This window comes from Arachis ipaensis, chromosome B8 (assembly GCF_059453495.1).
Source record: "Arachis ipaensis isolate K30076 ecotype BB chromosome B8, ASM5945349v1, whole genome shotgun sequence".
Lineage (NCBI taxonomy): Eukaryota > Viridiplantae > Streptophyta > Magnoliopsida > Fabales > Fabaceae > Arachis > Arachis ipaensis.
This window is the reverse complement of record NC_142443.1, coordinates 41,238,331-41,256,376: the sequence shown is the minus strand read 5'-3', so window position 1 is coordinate 41,256,376 and position 18,046 is coordinate 41,238,331. Positions and strand designations below refer to the sequence as shown.

At 36.2% G+C, this 18,046-nt stretch overlaps 3 protein-coding genes across 3 annotated transcripts; all 3 read left to right on the top strand.

The window, feature by feature from the left end:
* Nucleotides 1–2,588: 2,588 nt before the first annotated feature.
* LOC107612917 (trifunctional UDP-glucose 4,6-dehydratase/UDP-4-keto-6-deoxy-D-glucose 3,5-epimerase/UDP-4-keto-L-rhamnose-reductase RHM1) lies at nt 2,589–6,214 on the top strand. The gene is made up of 3 exons (XM_016314702.3): nt 2,589–2,869; nt 3,756–5,330; nt 5,416–6,214. Exons 2-3 carry the CDS (start codon nt 3,765–3,767, stop codon nt 5,869–5,871), a joined length of 2,022 nt encoding a protein of 673 aa, XP_016170188.1. The 5' UTR covers nt 2,589–2,869; nt 3,756–3,764; the 3' UTR covers nt 5,872–6,214.
* A 6,764-nt stretch (nt 6,215–12,978) lies between these two features.
* On the top strand, nt 12,979–13,740 carry LOC148547805 (uncharacterized). The gene has a single exon (XM_088495543.1). The coding sequence runs from the start codon at nt 12,979–12,981 to the stop codon at nt 13,738–13,740; it is 762 nt and encodes a 253-aa protein (XP_088351669.1).
* A 585-nt stretch (nt 13,741–14,325) lies between these two features.
* Nucleotides 14,326–16,604, top strand: LOC148547804 (uncharacterized). Its single transcript, XM_088495542.1, has 3 exons — nt 14,326–15,062; nt 15,237–15,336; nt 15,927–16,604. Exons 1-3 carry the CDS (start codon nt 14,326–14,328, stop codon nt 16,602–16,604), a joined length of 1,515 nt encoding a protein of 504 aa, XP_088351668.1.
* The last annotated feature ends 1,442 nt before the right edge of the window (nt 16,605–18,046 follow it).

Sequence of the window (18,046 nt, the reverse complement as noted above, 5' to 3'; positions counted from 1 at the left end):
TAATAAAATAAATAGATAAATTAGTAGAATTATCTCCAATAGATATATTTTAGAGTAATTTTACTCAAAATACACTTGTTTATAGTGACAGAAATTATACACAAAATCACAAATTAAGTATTTATTTAGTATTTGTGATTTCGTAATTTGCCCTTTTACTATTGACATTCAAAATTCAAGCCCTCCAACGTTGACTCGTGTAATGTGTAGGATTGTAAATGTCACATGTAATACTAAGTCGACATAACCCTTTTTTATACTAAAATTAGCTATTAAAATTAATCATCAATATATTTATATATAAATACATATATATGTGATTTAATTTATTATATTTATATTTTAATATATATTTTATATTGATAATTGACTTTAGTAGTTAATTTTAGTATACATATAATATTATTTTTTTATTTTTCAACCAAATAGATAATCTTGTTATTATATCTAATACTCATAAATGCCTCTTCTATCTCATTAATCAAGAATAGGAATAGCAATAAATAGAATAGATTAGAATTTAGATTCAATTTTAATCCATATGAATTTAAATTTTTATATAAATTTAATTCTATTATATTTGCAGGTTGAGAATATCTTAATCCTAATTCTATTCATTATTAATATGTGGGTACTCAATTCTATCTGCAAGTTACCAAAAAATATAATAATATTATATAACTTGATAATAAATTAAAATAGAATTAATTTTTATGTAAAAAAAAAATATTAAATTATCAATTAATGATTTTATTAGTTACTAAATTTTTTTTGTTTATAATAAAAAAATTTTAGTTTAATATCTACTTAAAACATATTTTTATATAACTATATACATATATACATATATAAGATACAGATTTAATCGGATAAAATTAAGCTCCACCCACACCAAAAAAAAAAAAAAAAACTTATAATCCAAGGATAATAATCCTATAATCCAATTATTTGAAATAAGTGACAATTAGGTATTGATACCAAATCAATCAAAGAAGTAACTAATTAATAGGCGCGTTTATTTGTGTTTTCAGGATAATTTTTTTTAAACAAAATAAGTGTTTACTTTTATTACGTTTCTAGAGAAAGCAACTTTAAAAAAAAAAAAGTATTTACTTTATTTTTTAATAATTTGTTTGTACTTTTTAAAAAATAGAAGTAGGAAATAAACAACTTTATTGCATTTCTAGAAAAAGTTTGTAAAAAATTAATGTTTAACTAACATATACCTAAAAACACACATGCTAAAAGTATCAATTAAGATTTAATAAATTTTTTTATATAAAAGGTAACAAGATTTATGTTTAACGTATTTATTAATTAACAAATAAAAAATTTGTATCTTAAAAATGAGATTAAATTAAATTATGGTTACTATTCCATTGCACTATATATTGTATTTTATTTTTGTTATTTAATCAAAATCAAAATATTTTTTTACAAAAGTAATTTTTTTTCTATTATATCTTTTTTTTCCTTTTGATTTTGATAATTATAAAAAATGTTTTGATTTTGATTAAATGATAAAATTAAAATTCATTACATTTTATTTTTATCATTTAATCAAAATCAAAATCCATTATAACTACCACAATTATCATTTTTTGTGGTTATATAGAAGGCGATGCATGATAATAAAAAACATGGATTGTTTAAAATAAAAAAAAATTGATAAAATGATTAAAATAAAAAAATAAAATATTTATGACAAATATATAACATTTTAGACGTTACGAATAAAATTAAGATTTAACTTAAAAATTATTCACTAAAACAATACTTTACTTTTAAAATATCATTACAAAAAATAACATAGATATTATATTCTATTAAAACTTTAAGTGATTTTTTTATTATATACCAATAAGTAAATATATAATAAGAAAACCATATTTTTTTATTTTTTCAAAACGTCATCTTAGGTAAAACAGTTTTTTCGTCATGACCATGATTGTAATTTATATAAAAAAGTACTTGTATATTTGTCATCCCAATAACTAACTACTTCTTATTCTAATAAAAATTAATTTTATCAATATATCTAAGTATTTTTTTTTTATTTATGGTTTTGTTTTTCCTTCTAAAAAGGTACTTCTCTTAACTGCACAAATAAATTAGTCAAATAACCATTGTTTAACCGTCATTATTCGAAAAAATTTATCAATTAAAAATAATGATATATTGGCAATAAAATAGATTTTACAATATAATTTTGATTTCAATAAATGAGATTAAGTATCATTATAATATTTTATGATGTAACTAAAAATATTTAAAGATATTACTTAAAAGATAAAAATTTTTTTAAATATATTCACTTGATATGAAATTAAAAGAATTATATTTAATTTGTTTTTTCTATTAAAATTTTTACATATAGTATTTTTAAAAATTAGAGATTTTTTCCTGTTGAAAAAAGCAGTGGTTTAATAATAATAATAATAATAATAATAATAATAATAATAATAATAATAATAATAATAATAATAATAGTGATTTAAGAGAAATAAATAGGAATTAATGAAAATTGAATGGAAAAAAGCGATTGTGGGTCCCATACAATAATTGGGTAGAAATCGGAGGGTAATTTCGTCATTTAAGAAGTCTTTGGCTCTCTCCTCCGTTAACTGTCTCTGAGCACAATCTCACAGCTGATCCATAATCATAACACAAACACAGAGAAGCGCGTATTCGTATAAGTATAAATACATAGAAAGTGTGTAGACTCCAAATCTGAATCTGCTTCTTCGCGTTCTTCTTTCTTTTCTTCCATCTCTTCTCTCTCTCTCTCTCTCTCTCTTTCTGTCTATTTCTCAATTACTTCAATTCTCTCTTCTCTATCTTCACCGCTCCTCACCTCATTCGCCAATTCGTAAGTTGATTCTCCACTCTCTCTTCCATTTTTAATGTGTGATTATTATGATTATGATTGTAGTTTGTCTGCCCATTTTGATTGTGCTTTCGTAAAGGTTTGAAATTTGGGCAAATGACGGTTTTTTTTTGTGTGTGTGTGATCTGGCTGGGTGTTGCTATGTTTTGTTGGATCTGTGGTGAATTTTGATTCACGTGATTTAACTTGTGATCTTGGTGATTATGATGATGATCTTCATTTTTTGTTACATTATGTTATTGTTTTTGTGTTGATCCACGTGATTGCTTGAGCCGAAGCTAGTGAAATGTTCAGATCTGTATTGGATTTGTGATTTTGAAGCAAAGTCGATTGGCTTATGTTATAAATTCGTTGTATTTTGCTGTGTTTTGTGCCATTAAAGTAACTTCTTTTATTATTATTATTATTTTAAATTTGTCTCCTATTATTTAATATTTTGTTTTGTGCTTTTTCTATTGCTTAGATGCAGTGCAAGGAAGAGAAAAATCTAGCTTTAGATATATTCCTTCTGTTTGGTTCGAATCAACCGTCATGAAAATGTGATTTGTTGCATCTGTTACGGCTTGTTTAATTAATGTGGCTGACTCCACTTGGCGGGACATGTCTTATTCTTAATCTCTGTTCTTTCTATTAGGCTCGTTGTAGCAGCTTGAGCTTTTGACCTATAATTCTGTAGATCACTTACATATGAATGAACAGTTCCTCATACTCATTTTTTGTCTTCTGCATATATTTAACAGTTTTTGTTAAATTGTTTCTCAAAAGTTAGTAAGTTTTATTTTAGAAGGTTTTTATTTATGCATATGATATCTGGATTTGTTGTTCTAATTGTTGCTATATTCTGATTTGCCTTTTATTTTGATTGTAGGTGTTCAATATGGCGACGCATACCCCAAAGAATATTCTCATTACTGGGGCAGCTGGATTTATTGCATCTCATGTGGCCAACCGGCTCATTCGGAAGTATCCTGACTACAAAATTGTTGTTCTTGACAAGCTTGATTACTGTTCTAATCTGAAGAACCTCATTCCTTCAAAGTCATGCCCCAACTTTAAGTTTGTGAAGGGTGATATAGGAAGTGCTGACCTTGTCAACTACCTTCTCATCACTGAGTCAATTGACACGATAATGCACTTTGCTGCTCAGACCCATGTTGACAACTCCTTTGGTAACAGCTTTGAGTTCACCAAGAACAACATCTACGGCACTCATGTCCTGTTAGAGGCTTGCAAGGTGACTGGTCAGATCAAAAGGTTCATCCATGTGAGCACCGATGAGGTCTACGGGGAGACAGAGGAGGATGCCGTGGTTGGAAACCATGAGGCTTCTCAGCTGCTTCCTACAAATCCATACTCTGCCACAAAAGCTGGGGCAGAGATGCTTGTCATGGCATATGGTAGATCCTATGGTTTACCTGTGATCACAACACGTGGAAACAATGTCTATGGGCCGAACCAGTTTCCTGAGAAGCTAATTCCAAAGTTCATCCTCCTGGCCATGCAAGGCAAGCCTCTTCCGATTCATGGAGATGGTTCTAACGTGAGGAGCTATTTATACTGCGAAGATGTCGCTGAGGCTTTTGAAGTTATCCTTCACAAGGGAGAAGTTGGTCATGTTTACAACATTGGGACCAAGAAGGAAAGAAGAGTTATTGATGTAGCCAAAGATATATGCAGACTATTCTCCATGGACCCAGAGACAAGCATAAAATTTGTGGAGAACAGACCATTCAATGACCAGAGATACTTTCTTGATGATCAAAAGCTGAAGGACTTGGGGTGGTCTGAGAGGACCACTTGGGAAGAGGGCTTGAAGAAAACCATGGACTGGTACATCAATAATCCTGATTGGTGGGGTGATGTCAGTGGTGCATTGCTTCCTCATCCAAGGATGCTCATGATGCCTGGTGGTATGGAGAGACATTTTGATGGATCTGAAGAGGAAAAGCCTGCATCATATGTCTCGACTAACACTAAAATGGTGGTTCCACCAACCAAGAGCGCCACCGGCACTCCCCAGAAGCCTGCTCTGAAGTTCTTGATCTATGGCAGAACAGGATGGATAGGTGGATTGCTTGGGAAGTTGTGTGAAAAGCAAGGGATTGCGTACGAATATGGAAAAGGGCGCCTAGAGGATCGCTCATCACTTGTTGCTGATATTCAGAATATCAAGCCGACACATATTTTCAATGCTGCAGGAGTGACCGGCAGACCCAATGTTGATTGGTGTGAGACTCATAAGACTGAAACCATCCGCACCAATGTTGCCGGGACTTTAACGTTGGCTGATGTCAGCAGAGAGCATGGTCTCTTGATGATAAATTATGCTACTGGTTGCATATTTGAGTATGATGAAGCTCACCCTCTGGGATCTGGCAAAGGTTTCAAGGAGGAAGATACCCCTAATTTTGCTGGTTCTTTCTATTCCAAAACTAAGGCTATGGTGAGCCTTCTCTCATGATGTAGTTTGTTCTCTTTCCGTTATTATTAATAATTTCCCTGATATGTGATGTATGAACTTCCTTCAGGTTGAGGAGCTTTTGAAAGAATATGACAATGTATGCACACTCAGGGTCCGCATGCCCATTTCTTCTGATCTGAGCAACCCGCGCAACTTCATTACCAAGATTTCTCGCTATAACAAGGTGGTTAACATTCCAAACAGCATGACTATCCTGGACGAGCTCCTGCCTATTTCAATCGAGATGGCAAAGCGCAACCTGAGCGGCATCTGGAACTTCACAAACCCAGGGGCCGTGAGTCACAACGAGATCCTGGAGATGTACAGGGACTACATTGACCCCAACTTCAAGTGGGTTAATTTCACCCTTGAAGAGCAAGCCAAAGTGATTGTTGCAGCGCGAAGCAACAACGAGATGGACGCATCAAAGTTGAAGAAAGAATTCCCAGAACTTCTTTCCATCAAGGAATCACTGATCAAATATGTCTTCGAGCCAAACAAGAAAACTGGTTTGAAAAATTAAGCAGCTTCATGGCTTAAAGCATCATCTTGCTTATTCTCTGCATTTTTTCACATAGCACACTCATTATTTCATTGGTAGTACCATCTAGTTTCTGTGTTTAGAGGGTCACAAGTACTACGTTGTTAGCTATTGTTCCTTCGTTTTCATTTCTATACCTTTGTTCTAGTTTTCTAATGTTCTCTATTATGAGCATTTAGATGTTGTCTTGTGTTACACCTATATGACACGAATTCTTTTATTGCTCATATCATATGTATCCCTTGAGGTTTATGATTGTACTGTGTTCGCATTTGTATATGCACTGATAAAGAATGCAACTGAGATATTCATTCGATTTTCTCCAGTTGGTGTGAAGAATTATTGTTAAGTATTAACACTTGATGGGCAAGAAACTATGCTGACACCATTCTAAGTTATTATTTGGTTCTGGTCCTCTTTACTTTCAGTTGCTAACCATCATTTGAATTTAAATAGAATATATAAATATAGAAGAGATGTCATTTTAATTTTTATGGACGGGAGTGTAAAGTTATATATATTTTTAATTAATTGCGTATTGTTATATTGCCAAAATTGATTACTTTTTACCTCTATCGGTTGTTGCGACATAGTTATTCAACAAAACAAATTTATGCTATCGCTATTAGTGGATTCTAAAGAGAACAAGAAGACTATAAATATTGACTTATCTTATTAGTACATTAAAATAAAGTTATTATAAAAAAAATGTAAATGAAAATTAGATTATGTGAATTTATTATCAAAACTAAAAGGAACGTTAGTCAAAAGGCCACTATGGATAAAACCAAATACGAAAAAAAAAAATTATTTCATACCCGTTTCCTTATCAGTAGTAGATATAAATATATAATGCATGAAATAATCTATTTATTTATCTATCTGTCTATTTATAATCTATAAAAATTAATACCAAATTTTTATACAATGCATTTTAGCCATTTTTTTTTAATGATGTCACATCAGTACTTCTATATGACAACACATTTAAAAAAATTAAAATAAATTACTTATTATTATTTAACTGAAATATAAATTATTAATTAAATACAAAAAATATATACAAATAAAGTATCATAATAATCATAATTATAAGAAGTTTCAATTACAAATATTCAAATCTCACATTATTCAGTTTAAGACTCTTACAACTACATTATTTGGTCTATTTATAAATCATGTTACATACAACTCTTATTACTATTACTTCATCTCTTAATCTCTTATACAAATTATTGAAAACTGTTTCAAATAAATTTAAATTTGTATTATATTTTTATTGAATAATTACATGAAAATTATACACAAATTGTTAAATAAATATTTTAATATAAAATATTTTAAATTTAACATTAGTATGCATATTCTTTTATCAATTTGTAAGCAATATTAGAATATATTATATAATATAATTAATTTGACTTATGCGCGGGTCTCATTCTACTTTGTCATTAAATTGACAAACAACATTAACAACCAAGAACTCTTTTAACAATAATCCTCCACATCCATATAAAAAACCTATCCAAGTCATCCAAGCACTTTTTCTTTAACGCGTCTCCCCCTCCCCCAAAGTTACGTGAAATATAAGCACGCCCCCCTCTCCCTCCTATCAACGTAATAGATTTATGTAAACCTCTTCTTCAACGTAAACATTCTTCTTCTTCTTCAACGTTAACGATTTGCATTGTAATTTTCGGATCTGCAATCTTTGTTGCTAGTCGTTCTTCTTCTTTTTTATTTTCTTCTGCTCGTTGTTCTTCTCTGTTGCTCGTCCTTCTTCTTCTTTTTCTTTTTCGATTTTGTGGATTTATCTTCTTCATTTTCATATTTCAACATTCTATCAAAATAATGAATGATTCAACTTCAAATCAGTTGAATGAGAGCGTTTTGGATTATTCTTCTGAAACGAATCAAGCGGATGAGATAACGAATCAAGCGGATGAGATTTGGATTTTTTTTTAATCGAATTGAATGGAATGCAATTGTTAAATTGAATTGAATTGAATGTACGCATGTGTTCTAAATTGAATTGAATTGAATTGATAATCTCTCAATTGTAGACACAGGTGTTTTGAATTTATATAATGGATAATATTTCGTTCATTTAGTACTATACAATTGTTTCACCATAATGACGTGTTCGGTTCATTATGTAGAAAACTGTTTGAATTTGAATTTATGATATGAATAATGTTCTGTTCATTTAGTACTATACAATTGTTTTACCATAATAGCATGTTTGGTTCATTCTGCAGACGAGGTGTGTTGTGGATGAACAATTTGTCCCAAGGGTCGGGATGATTTTCAAGACACTAGAAGAAGGCGAAAAGTTCTACAAAAATTATTCCAAAGAGTTCAGAAGTTTCTGAAACTGAATACTGATAGCAACATTTTTTTAAAATGATCTTTCTGCTATATTTATATATGCACTTTTTCAGTTCACTCTGTGTGTTAATTTCGATTCATTTATTTTTTTTGAGGCTCTTAATGTTTGATAAGTACCTTGATTCCATTCACTGTCAACCTGGAACAAAATAGCAGCCAGACAGTTTTAACAGATATATATATTAACATCTCAGACTAACAGGACAAGGATTAATCCATCTTAAATCAGATATATACATTAACATTAAATTTCTAATAACATTTACATTAATATTCACATATATACATTGTTTGATTTTTAAATAAGTTAAACAAAATAGTATTAATTACAACCAATCAAACAAAGTATATCATATTTACTATCTATATCCCCATATGTGAATTTACAATAAAGGTTGGAGAGGACAGCAAATGACTTTAAGAGTCTTATTTCTTCAGATGTCCGAATCACTTGGTCTCTGATTTTGTTCAGTTTGTGCAATAGAATATTTAGACCATATTCGAGCCTGAAGCAAAAAAAATTTGGTCAATACTTCACTCAATATACCGACAAGCACAATCATGCATATTTTAATCAAATGAATCAAAATGGCCAACCCAACTAAACCGAACACCATTCATGTGCTAAATAAAACGTGATAAACATTCAATCATCAAGAAAAACGTTTCTGCATGCAAAAGAACTCAACTGAACACATAACAATCAGGTGAATCAAATGACAAACACCAGTGAACTGAACACCAATCATGTGCTGAATAAAACGTGATAAATATTCAATCATAAAGTAAATCATTTTTGCATGCAAAAGGACTCAATTAAACACACTAATAATCAAATGAATTAAAATAACCAACTCTACTGAACTGAATTTTATTGATGTTCTGAATAAAACTTGATAAACATTTAATCAGTAAGAAAAATATTTCTGCATGCAAAAGAACTCAACTGAATGCCCTAACAACTAGGTGAATCAAATGACAAACACCTGTGAACCGAACACCAATCATGTGATGAATATAACGTGATAAACATTCAATTATCAAGTAAATCATTTCTGCATGCAAAAGAACTCAACTGAACGCACTAACAATCAAGTGAATCAAATGACAAATGCCAGTGAACCAAACACCAATCATGTGCTGAATAAAACGTGATAAACGTTCAATAATCAAGTAAATCATTTATGCATGCAAAATGACTCAACTAAATACACTAACAATCAAATGAATGAAAATGAGAAACTCCACTGAACAGAAAGAAAATAAGAACACATTTCCATTCATATGCCCTAGTTACGCCAAAAAAATGGAATCAGATTAAGTCAATCTACTAAACGAAGTAACTCAATTCAGTAAACCTAAAATCCAACTAAGAGAAATGCGACATTGCAAGATTTTAAATGAACAGTAGTTTTTATCATACCTTTCGCAGTCTCTGTTTTTGTTTTCGTTCGTGTTTTCTTCTTCCTTTCGAAATCTTCTCGCGATTCTTTTCCAGTAACGGTTTTCGCAGAGAACACGAGTGAAGTTTGAGAGATTTTAAGAGAGATTTTAAGAGAGATTCGAACTTATCCAGTAGTGGTTTCAATGTTGAAGAAGAAACATTGTTTCTTGTTCAAAGCGTGAATAAATATGTTAACGTTTCGTGCGTTTGGGCACGTGGAGTCACATTTCATTTAATAAGATTGGGTTTTTTTAGTATTGGGCCAACTTGGATGGACTTGAATGAAAAATTATATGGATGTGTAGCATGACTGCTATTTCAATACTAATTTTAAGTTTAATTTTATTTTGAATCTCACAAAATTACATATAGTATTTATAAGACTATATATCATAAATAGCAATTTAAAACTAAAAAATGAGATTTACTACTTTAATATTTGGTCTTAACTCAATTAAAATTTTATATTATTTTTAATTATTCCATCAAGCTAATACAAGTGATAAAATTTTATTAATTTTCTATTAAAGTAATACCGCTTCTTTAAAGTGAGACTGATTTTATTTCATCTATAAATTTTAATATAAATTTAAATTCTAAATCAATTTACTTCTTAAAAGTATCAAAAATAAAAAATAGATTCTTTCAATTTTCTTTTCTTAATTATTTTGTAAAGTATAATTTTTTACCATTTAATATCGTATCTTACATGTTTTATCTATTTCATGTTCCAAAAATATTCTATTGGAGTTGCTTTAATATCTCCATTTCTATCCTAGTTTTGATCTTAACTTAAAAAAAAAATTCATTAGCCATTTATTACTGTATTACTAGATTATTAATAAAAAATGAGTTCCTATCAATGTACAAGACACAAGTTAAATGGCATAACAATAGTCTAACCAACAATAACAACAAATTTTCACTCAAGGTGGTCTTCTTCGGCGGGATTTGTCAGGGATGAGTTCAGAAACAGAAAGGGACCTTACCAACTTTCCATACTAAATTAAATTGCACTCAAACTCGATATTCTAATTCAAATTGCACTTGGGCTTTGGCTCCATCTAGAAAATAAATAAATAAAAACCTCATATATGAGACAACATATCAGATGCCACATATACATAAATTATTACCTGGGTTTATTTTATTTTATTACATGATAAGCCGCAGCGCGATGCACGAGCGACCATAAAAACAATATTTGAAATTCAACAGCGAAATTTTTGGGGGAACGTTGTTTCTCTTCCACGGCCATGAGTACCACGAGACACGCGAGACAAGCAAGACTATATTCATTCTTTCATTTTCACTTTCTTACTACCAATTAGCAAATGTTGCCTAAAATTCAATACCCTTCCCTATCCTCACTTGCAATCTTACATCAGTTAATGATTTATGAGAGCATCATCAAAAATAAAAAATAAAAATCTAAGTGCACTAGGAATGCCAATAATAATAATAATAATAATAATAATAATAATAATAAAGTGAAAATTCAGGTGATAGTTGAGAACCGTTGAATGAAAATTTAGTCAAATCAATCAAATTATCTAACGACTCTCAGTTATCAACTTCACGTGAAGTCGACTGCACCTTAATTTTCACGTAGTAATAATAATAATAATAATAATGATGATGATGATGATGATGATGATGATGATGATGATGATGATGATTTAGCTAATTTATGTTTTAAGGACACATATTAAAAGTATAATAACTGAAAATTTTTAAGTTTTTTTAATGTATTCAAAACATTAAAAATGTAAAATAAATTTAATTTTTTAATAATTTTTAGTCAAACATTTTTTTATGGTATTTTTAAAATATGTTCTTTGAATATAAGTTAGTAAAATTCTAATAATAATTTGAAAAAAAGAACTCCAATGAGTATCCGCAAGACACGAGAATAAAATGGAGATTTGTCAAGTCCCATAAAAAAAGAGATCCATCTACACGAATAAATACGAACTGGACATGGGAAGGGAGGACTCCACCCACAAATGTGGAAGACATGCTAAATTTTCATGACATGTGAAATTATAATATGTTTTTTATATTATTTACAGAGAACTCCAAAATTAAAATTCTAATTATTATTAATTTTGTTAATATGGGATACCAAGAATCCTATAGTAAAATTGTGATTGACAATACACAAAAATTATTTAAGATAAAGAATTACTTTGTTCCAAATATTCGAAGTAAATTTTGATTTGCTCTATGATATTTTAAACATCATATTCAATACCAACAAGTTTTCAATAAGTTTTGTTCCGGTCCAGTCCATTAGTAGAACATTGGGTAAAATACGAGCGGTCGACCCGACAGGTTGCTTGCTCTGATCCAGGAGGTGACCCGCACATCACCCCCTCATCTACATGGAATTTGGACAGCTAGCAGAAGCTTTCAGAAAGCTGGGCCTGGCCACAAGGAGCCCACCCGAAGTATGGACTATAAAGGGGGAGGAACCTACCCCACCCTAGAGGTACGTTACCCTAATCCCAATACGCCACCTTCTTGTATGGACCATAACTTGAGCGTCGGAGTCCTTGCAGGTGACCCCCACCCGCCGTCCATTCGACGTCAGAGCCGGACTCCAGCATCCTAACCTACGCACAGGTCTCAATTCTCTCAAGCCTCTGCTCCATCAACAAACCAGTCTATTGGACCACTGAGGACCCGAGCAGCAGAACATTGGCGCCGTCTGTGAAAATCTGGCGTGAATATGGAGCTGTTTCTGCCATCGGAGGAGCTCCGCGAAGAGGGAGGAGACAACATGAGAAGCAGGGTAAGTTCTGCCGCCGCCTCTCGAGAGCAGTCGAAGCCCCTAACTCAATGAGAAAGCCAACACTCCCGATCACTCAAGAGGCGCCCTTTTGGAGGAACGGGGGATGACAACTCAAAAATCATGTAGGAGCTTAGGCACCGAGTACAGAACTTGGAGCGAGAACTCGCAGCGAGGGACCGGTACCGCCCTTCCCGCAACAGGGACACCCACCCCAGCCTGTCCCGCACCCGATCCCGCACAATGAGGTCGGGTGATCGGGGGAGGGATCTCAGGAAGGACAATGAGCGTGTGGAAACTGGCGCTCGGACTCGCTCCCGCACCCCCGAGGAAATGGAAGGTCACGGGGAAACCCAAAGAAACGGAGGGAGGAGAAGACGAGACCCTATTATCATGGGTGCAATCCCTTTCCACCCCTTCCATCCTCAAAGTCCGGCTGCCAAAACACTTCGACAAGCTGACGGACATGACGTATGATGGGACCAATGATCCCCAGGAACACCTGACGGCCTTCGAGGCCAGGATGAACTTGGAAGGTGTCAACGACGCAGAGAGGTGCCGAGACTTCCCAGTAACGCTAGTGGGCCCCACGATTCGGTGGTTCAATGCACTTCTGCAGGGGTCCATTACGACCTTCTCAGACATAACTCGCAGTTTCTTGGCACAAGTCACCACACGCATCGTCAAGGCCAAACACCCGATTAACTTTTTGGGTATCACCCAGAGAATCGGGGAACCGACCCGAAAGTTCCTGGACAGGTTCAATGATGAATGCCTAGAAATCGACGGCCTGCTCGACTCAGTAGCCAGCCTGTGCTTGACGAATGGTTTGCTGAACGAAGACTTCAGGAAACACCTTACCACTAAGCCCGTCTGGACCATGCAAGGGATCCAAAACGTGGCACGAGAGTACATAAATGATGAAGAGGTTAGCCAGGTGGTGGCCGCCAATAAGCAACAACCGACCAACTCATCTCCCCATCAACCCGTGTATGCAGATAAACCAAGAGAGACACCAAAGGAAGGAGCGCCGGGGAAGCGGTCCAAGCAATTTCCTCGGGTGGGAAAGTTCACAAACTATACTCCCCTCATGGCCCCCATAGTGGAAGTTTATCAACAGATTGCAGACAAGGGCATCCTAGCAAAACTCCGACAGCTGAAGGACAGGACAGGCGGGAACAAGAGCTTGTACTGCAACTACCCTAAAGGCTTCGGTCACAAGACATAGGACTATTTTGATCTAAAAGATGCCCTGGAGCAGGCCATTCATGAAGGCAAACTCACCGAGTTCTCCCAATTCATAAGGGAGCCGAACAGGAGAGAACATGAGCGATCTGAGGAAGATCGAAGTCGTGCTATAAAGCCAAGGAAAATGCCCAATGAGAACCCTCACAACGTCTCAACGGTCATTGTTAACGCCATAGTGGGATGAGATGCACCCCAAAGTCAAAGTCGGCAGGAAGGAAGGACGCCAAGATCCTAGCCGTGTCGACAGGAAACCCCAAGGCCCTGTCTAAGGAACCTCCCGAGATATCCTTCGGCCCAGGAGACCTATGGTGCCCCGATCACCCGAAAACCCACCCATGGTGATCACGGCGATGATTGGGATGGGCTTGCTTAAACGGATTCTCATCGACACGGGAGCAGACTCCAACATTATATTCAGAAACGTGTTCGACGCCTTGGGTCTCAGTGAAGCCGATCTTAAGACTCACCAGCATGGCGTCATCGGTCTGGGTGACAACTACATAAGGCCCGATGAGGTAATTAGTTTCCCGATCTACATTGGAGCCGAGAAAGTAAGGGGTCAGTAATGGCAAAGTTTGTTGTCCTGAGAGACTCCACAACCTACAATGTCATCCTTGAAAGAAATACGATCAATAAATTCTTAGCAGTCATATACACTAAGTTTCTAGCAATGAAGTTTGTGGCTGACAACATAACCATTGGTTCCATCAGGGGAGACCTAGAAACGACAGTCGCTTGCAACAATGCCAGTCTTTCCTTGAGAAAGAAGTCAAGGGAGGCGTCGGGGGTGTTCTTGGCTGATTTAGATGCAAGAGTAGACGACAAACCGAGGCCAAAACCCCAAGGCAATTTAGAGAAATTCCAGGTAGGTGACACGGAGGAAAAGTTCACCTTTGTGAATAGAAACCTCCCCCATGAATTAAAAGGACCCCTTATGGAGGCCGTCAGAGCAAATGACAAACTGTTCGCCTGGACTCCAGCCAACATGCCAGGGGTAGACCCCGAGTTCATGTCTTACCGTCTTGCCGTGAAACCAGACGCCAAGCCAGTGGCACAGCGACGAAGGAAAATGTCACAGGAAAGAGCTAACGAGGTAGCCAAACAGACGGCCAGCCTCTTAGAAGCAGGATTCGTTAGAGAGCTAGAGTATTCGACGTGGCTTTCAATTGTGGTTCTCATTAATAAGGTCAATGGAAAATGGAGAATGTACATCGACTACTCGGATCTCAACAAAGCATGTCCAAAGGACTCTTTCCCACTCCCGAACATCGATGCCCTGGTAGATGCAGCGGCAAGATACCGGTTTGTATACTTCATGGACGCGTGCTCCGGGTACAACCAAATCCCGATGCACCGCCCTGACGAAGAAAAAATGGCATTCATAACACCAGCAGGGACCTACTGTTACAAATTAATGCCGTTCGGATTTAAGAACATAGGATCTACTTATTAGAGGCTGATGAACAAAGTTTTTAGCGATCTCATTGGCAAAACGGTTGAGGTATATGTTGATGATGTTTTAGTAAAAACAGCCGAGCCGGATAACCTAGTTGGTGACCTCGAAACCGTCTTCAAGGTACTCCGAAAACACAACATGAGGCTCAACCCCCCTCAAATGCGCATTCGCCATGGAAGTTGGAAAATTCCTCGGCTTCATGATAACACAAAGGGGGGTTGTGGCCAATCCGGACAAATGTGAAGCCATCCTCAAGATGACGAGCCTGGGGTATGTCAAATACATGCAGAGGCTGGCTGGAAAACTTACGGCTTATCTCGCTTCCTCGGAGCCTCGGCAGAAAAGGCCCTTCCTTTCTTCAATCTGATGAAAAAAGGTATATCCTTCGAATGGACCCCGGCTTGTGAGGAAGCGTTCAACCACTTCAAGAGAATACTTTCATCACCCCCATTCTCATCAAGCCGAAAGAAGGCGAACCTTTGTTTTTGTATCTGGCGGTGATGGAGCAAGCTATGGTGGCGGTCCTCATCGGAGAAGAAGACAAAATCCAGAAGCTGGTGTATTTTATTAGTAAGGGGCTCCAAGAAGCGGAGCTAAAATACACCAAATTGGAGAAGCTGGCATATGCCCTATTGATTTCATCCCGAAGGTTGAGGCAGTATTTTTAGGGTTACCCAATAATTCTAAGAACCGACCAAGCGATTCATCAGGTTATGCAAAAACCTGACTTGGCGGGCCGCATGATGACATGGGCAGTTGAATTATCCCGATACAACCTACAGTATGAACCTAGGTATGCGATCAAGGCCCAGGCGATGGTAGAGTTTCTAGTGAAAGTAATGGGAGATTCGCCCGAGAACACGGATACATGGTGGAAGCTCCATGTTGATGGAGCTTCCAACCAATCATTTGGGGGAGCAAGGATAATTCTTGAAAGCTCGGCGGGAGTGATATATGAGCAATTAATCAAGTTCGACTTCCCGATTTCCAATAACCAGGGGGAGTACGAAGCCTTGATTGGGGGTTTGGTCCTAGCTAAAGAGGTCGGTGCGTCGAGAGTTGAAGTAAATAGTGATTCTCAAATTGTGATCTCCCAAGTCAACAGGAGTTTCCAAGCCAGGGATTTCCTACTTCAAAAATACTTAGAGAAAGTAAAGAAGTTATGTGAAGATTTTGAAGAGGTAATGGTTCAGCATGTTCCTAGGGAAAAGAACTCCAGGGCTGATCTCCTGTCAAAACTAGCAAGCACAAAGCCTGACACGGGTAACCGATCTCTGATTCAAGGACTAGTGACGGAGCCATTGGTAGCCCTGTGTGTAACCCAAGCACCGAATTATCCTTCATGGATGGACCAATCCTTCATTTCTTGGAGGGTAGTGAACTCTTGAAAGACGAGAAGAAAGCTAGAGCAACAAGGAGGGAAGCAATTAAGTATGTGGTCATAGAGGGATAGTTGTATAAATAAGGACTCATCCAACCTCTGTTGAAGTGCCTTTACCCCGATCAAATGGGCTATGTCCTAAGCGAAGTCCATGAGGGGTGCTGTGGCCACCACATCGAAGGAAAAGCGCTGGCTAGGAAGCTCGTCAGAGTGGGTACTACTGGCCCACAATTATGTCGGATGCGCAAGAATTTGTCAAGAAGTGCAGGAAATTCCAGGAAAATGCCAACTTCCACAAAGCTCCAACGGAGGAATTAAGCTCTATGCTGGCCTCCCGACCCTTCGCGCAATGGAGAGTTGACCTATTAGGACCATTCCCAGTCGCCCCTGGGAAGGTCAAGTACCTGATAGTAGCCATCAACTACTACACTAAATGGGTGGAAGCCGAGCTACTAGCCAGTATATCGTCAGCCACTTGTCGGAAATTCATGTGGAGACAAGTGATCACCAGATTTGGAATTCCTGAAACCGTGATATCGAACAACGGGACCCAATTCATAGACAAGAAGTTTGGGGAATTCCTCTTCGAGTTAGGAGTTAAGCAGAAGTTCTCCTCGGTAGAGCACCCACAGAGCAATGGTCAAGCAGAAGCAGCAAACAAAATCATCCTCAAAGGGTTGAAAAAGAGGCTCGATCAAAAGAAGGGTTCGTGGGCAGACAAACTAGCCTTGGTCCTATAGTCTTATAGGACGATGCCCCAATCCTCCACCGGGAAATTGCCTTTCCGGCATACCTATAGAGTAGACATGGTAATCCTAGTTAAAGTTGGGGAACCGAGTCCAAAGCTGCTCCTCGGCAGAGGTGAAGAAGCGGTAGAAAAAGACCTGATCGATGAGATAAGGGAGATGGCCCATTTGTCGGAAACCACATTGAAGTAGAGGATAGTGCTGCTGTATAACGGGAAAGTGCTCAACTGGAGTTTCGAGGAAGGTAACCTGGTGCTGCGGTGCGACGACATCGGACTATCAACCACAGGAAAGGAAAATTGGTAGCAAATTGGGAAGGCCATACAGAATCAAGGAGGTCCTCGGGAGAGTCACGTACAAGTTGGAAAGGTTATATGGGAGGGAGGTCCCGAGAACGTAGAACGTAGTGAATCTGAAAAGGTTTTACTCGTGATAGGCGCCCTACCGACTCCCCGGCCCTCTATCCAAGTATTTTTGTTTCACTTTATTTTAATTCATGCTTTGTATGTGTTATCCCATGTTACGTGTTTAGTTCGCATATTTTGAATGAATCACCTTTTTTACTGCGTATTTAATTCTTGTCATCATTATCACTGACCAAACGGCACCTCGGGACTGATCACCCCGGGAGCCAAAGAGTTCGGAAGTTCCCAAAACCAAACGGGAACAAAGGACGAAAACCAAGCATTCAAACGAATGAAAG

Bases quoted from the DNA above. Each gene is read 5' to 3' on its own strand.
- LOC148547805 (XM_088495543.1), top strand. From the start codon at position 12,979: ATGACGTATGATGGGACCAATGATCCCCAGGAACACCTGACGGCCTTC.
- LOC107612917 (XM_016314702.3), top strand. From the start codon at position 3,765: ATGGCGACGCATACCCCAAAGAATATTCTCATTACTGGGGCAGCTGGA. The intron at 5,331-5,415 runs GTGAGCCTTCTC...AACTTCCTTCAG, and splicing joins ATTCCAAAACTAAGGCTATG to GTTGAGGAGCTTTTGAAAGA.
- LOC148547804 (XM_088495542.1), top strand. From the start codon at position 14,326: ATGGCAAAGTTTGTTGTCCTGAGAGACTCCACAACCTACAATGTCATC. The intron at 15,063-15,236 runs GTTTGTATACTT...CAAAGTTTTTAG, and splicing joins GATGCAGCGGCAAGATACCG to CGATCTCATTGGCAAAACGG. The intron at 15,337-15,926 runs GTACTCCGAAAA...GCGATTCATCAG, and splicing joins ACCTCGAAACCGTCTTCAAG to GTTATGCAAAAACCTGACTT.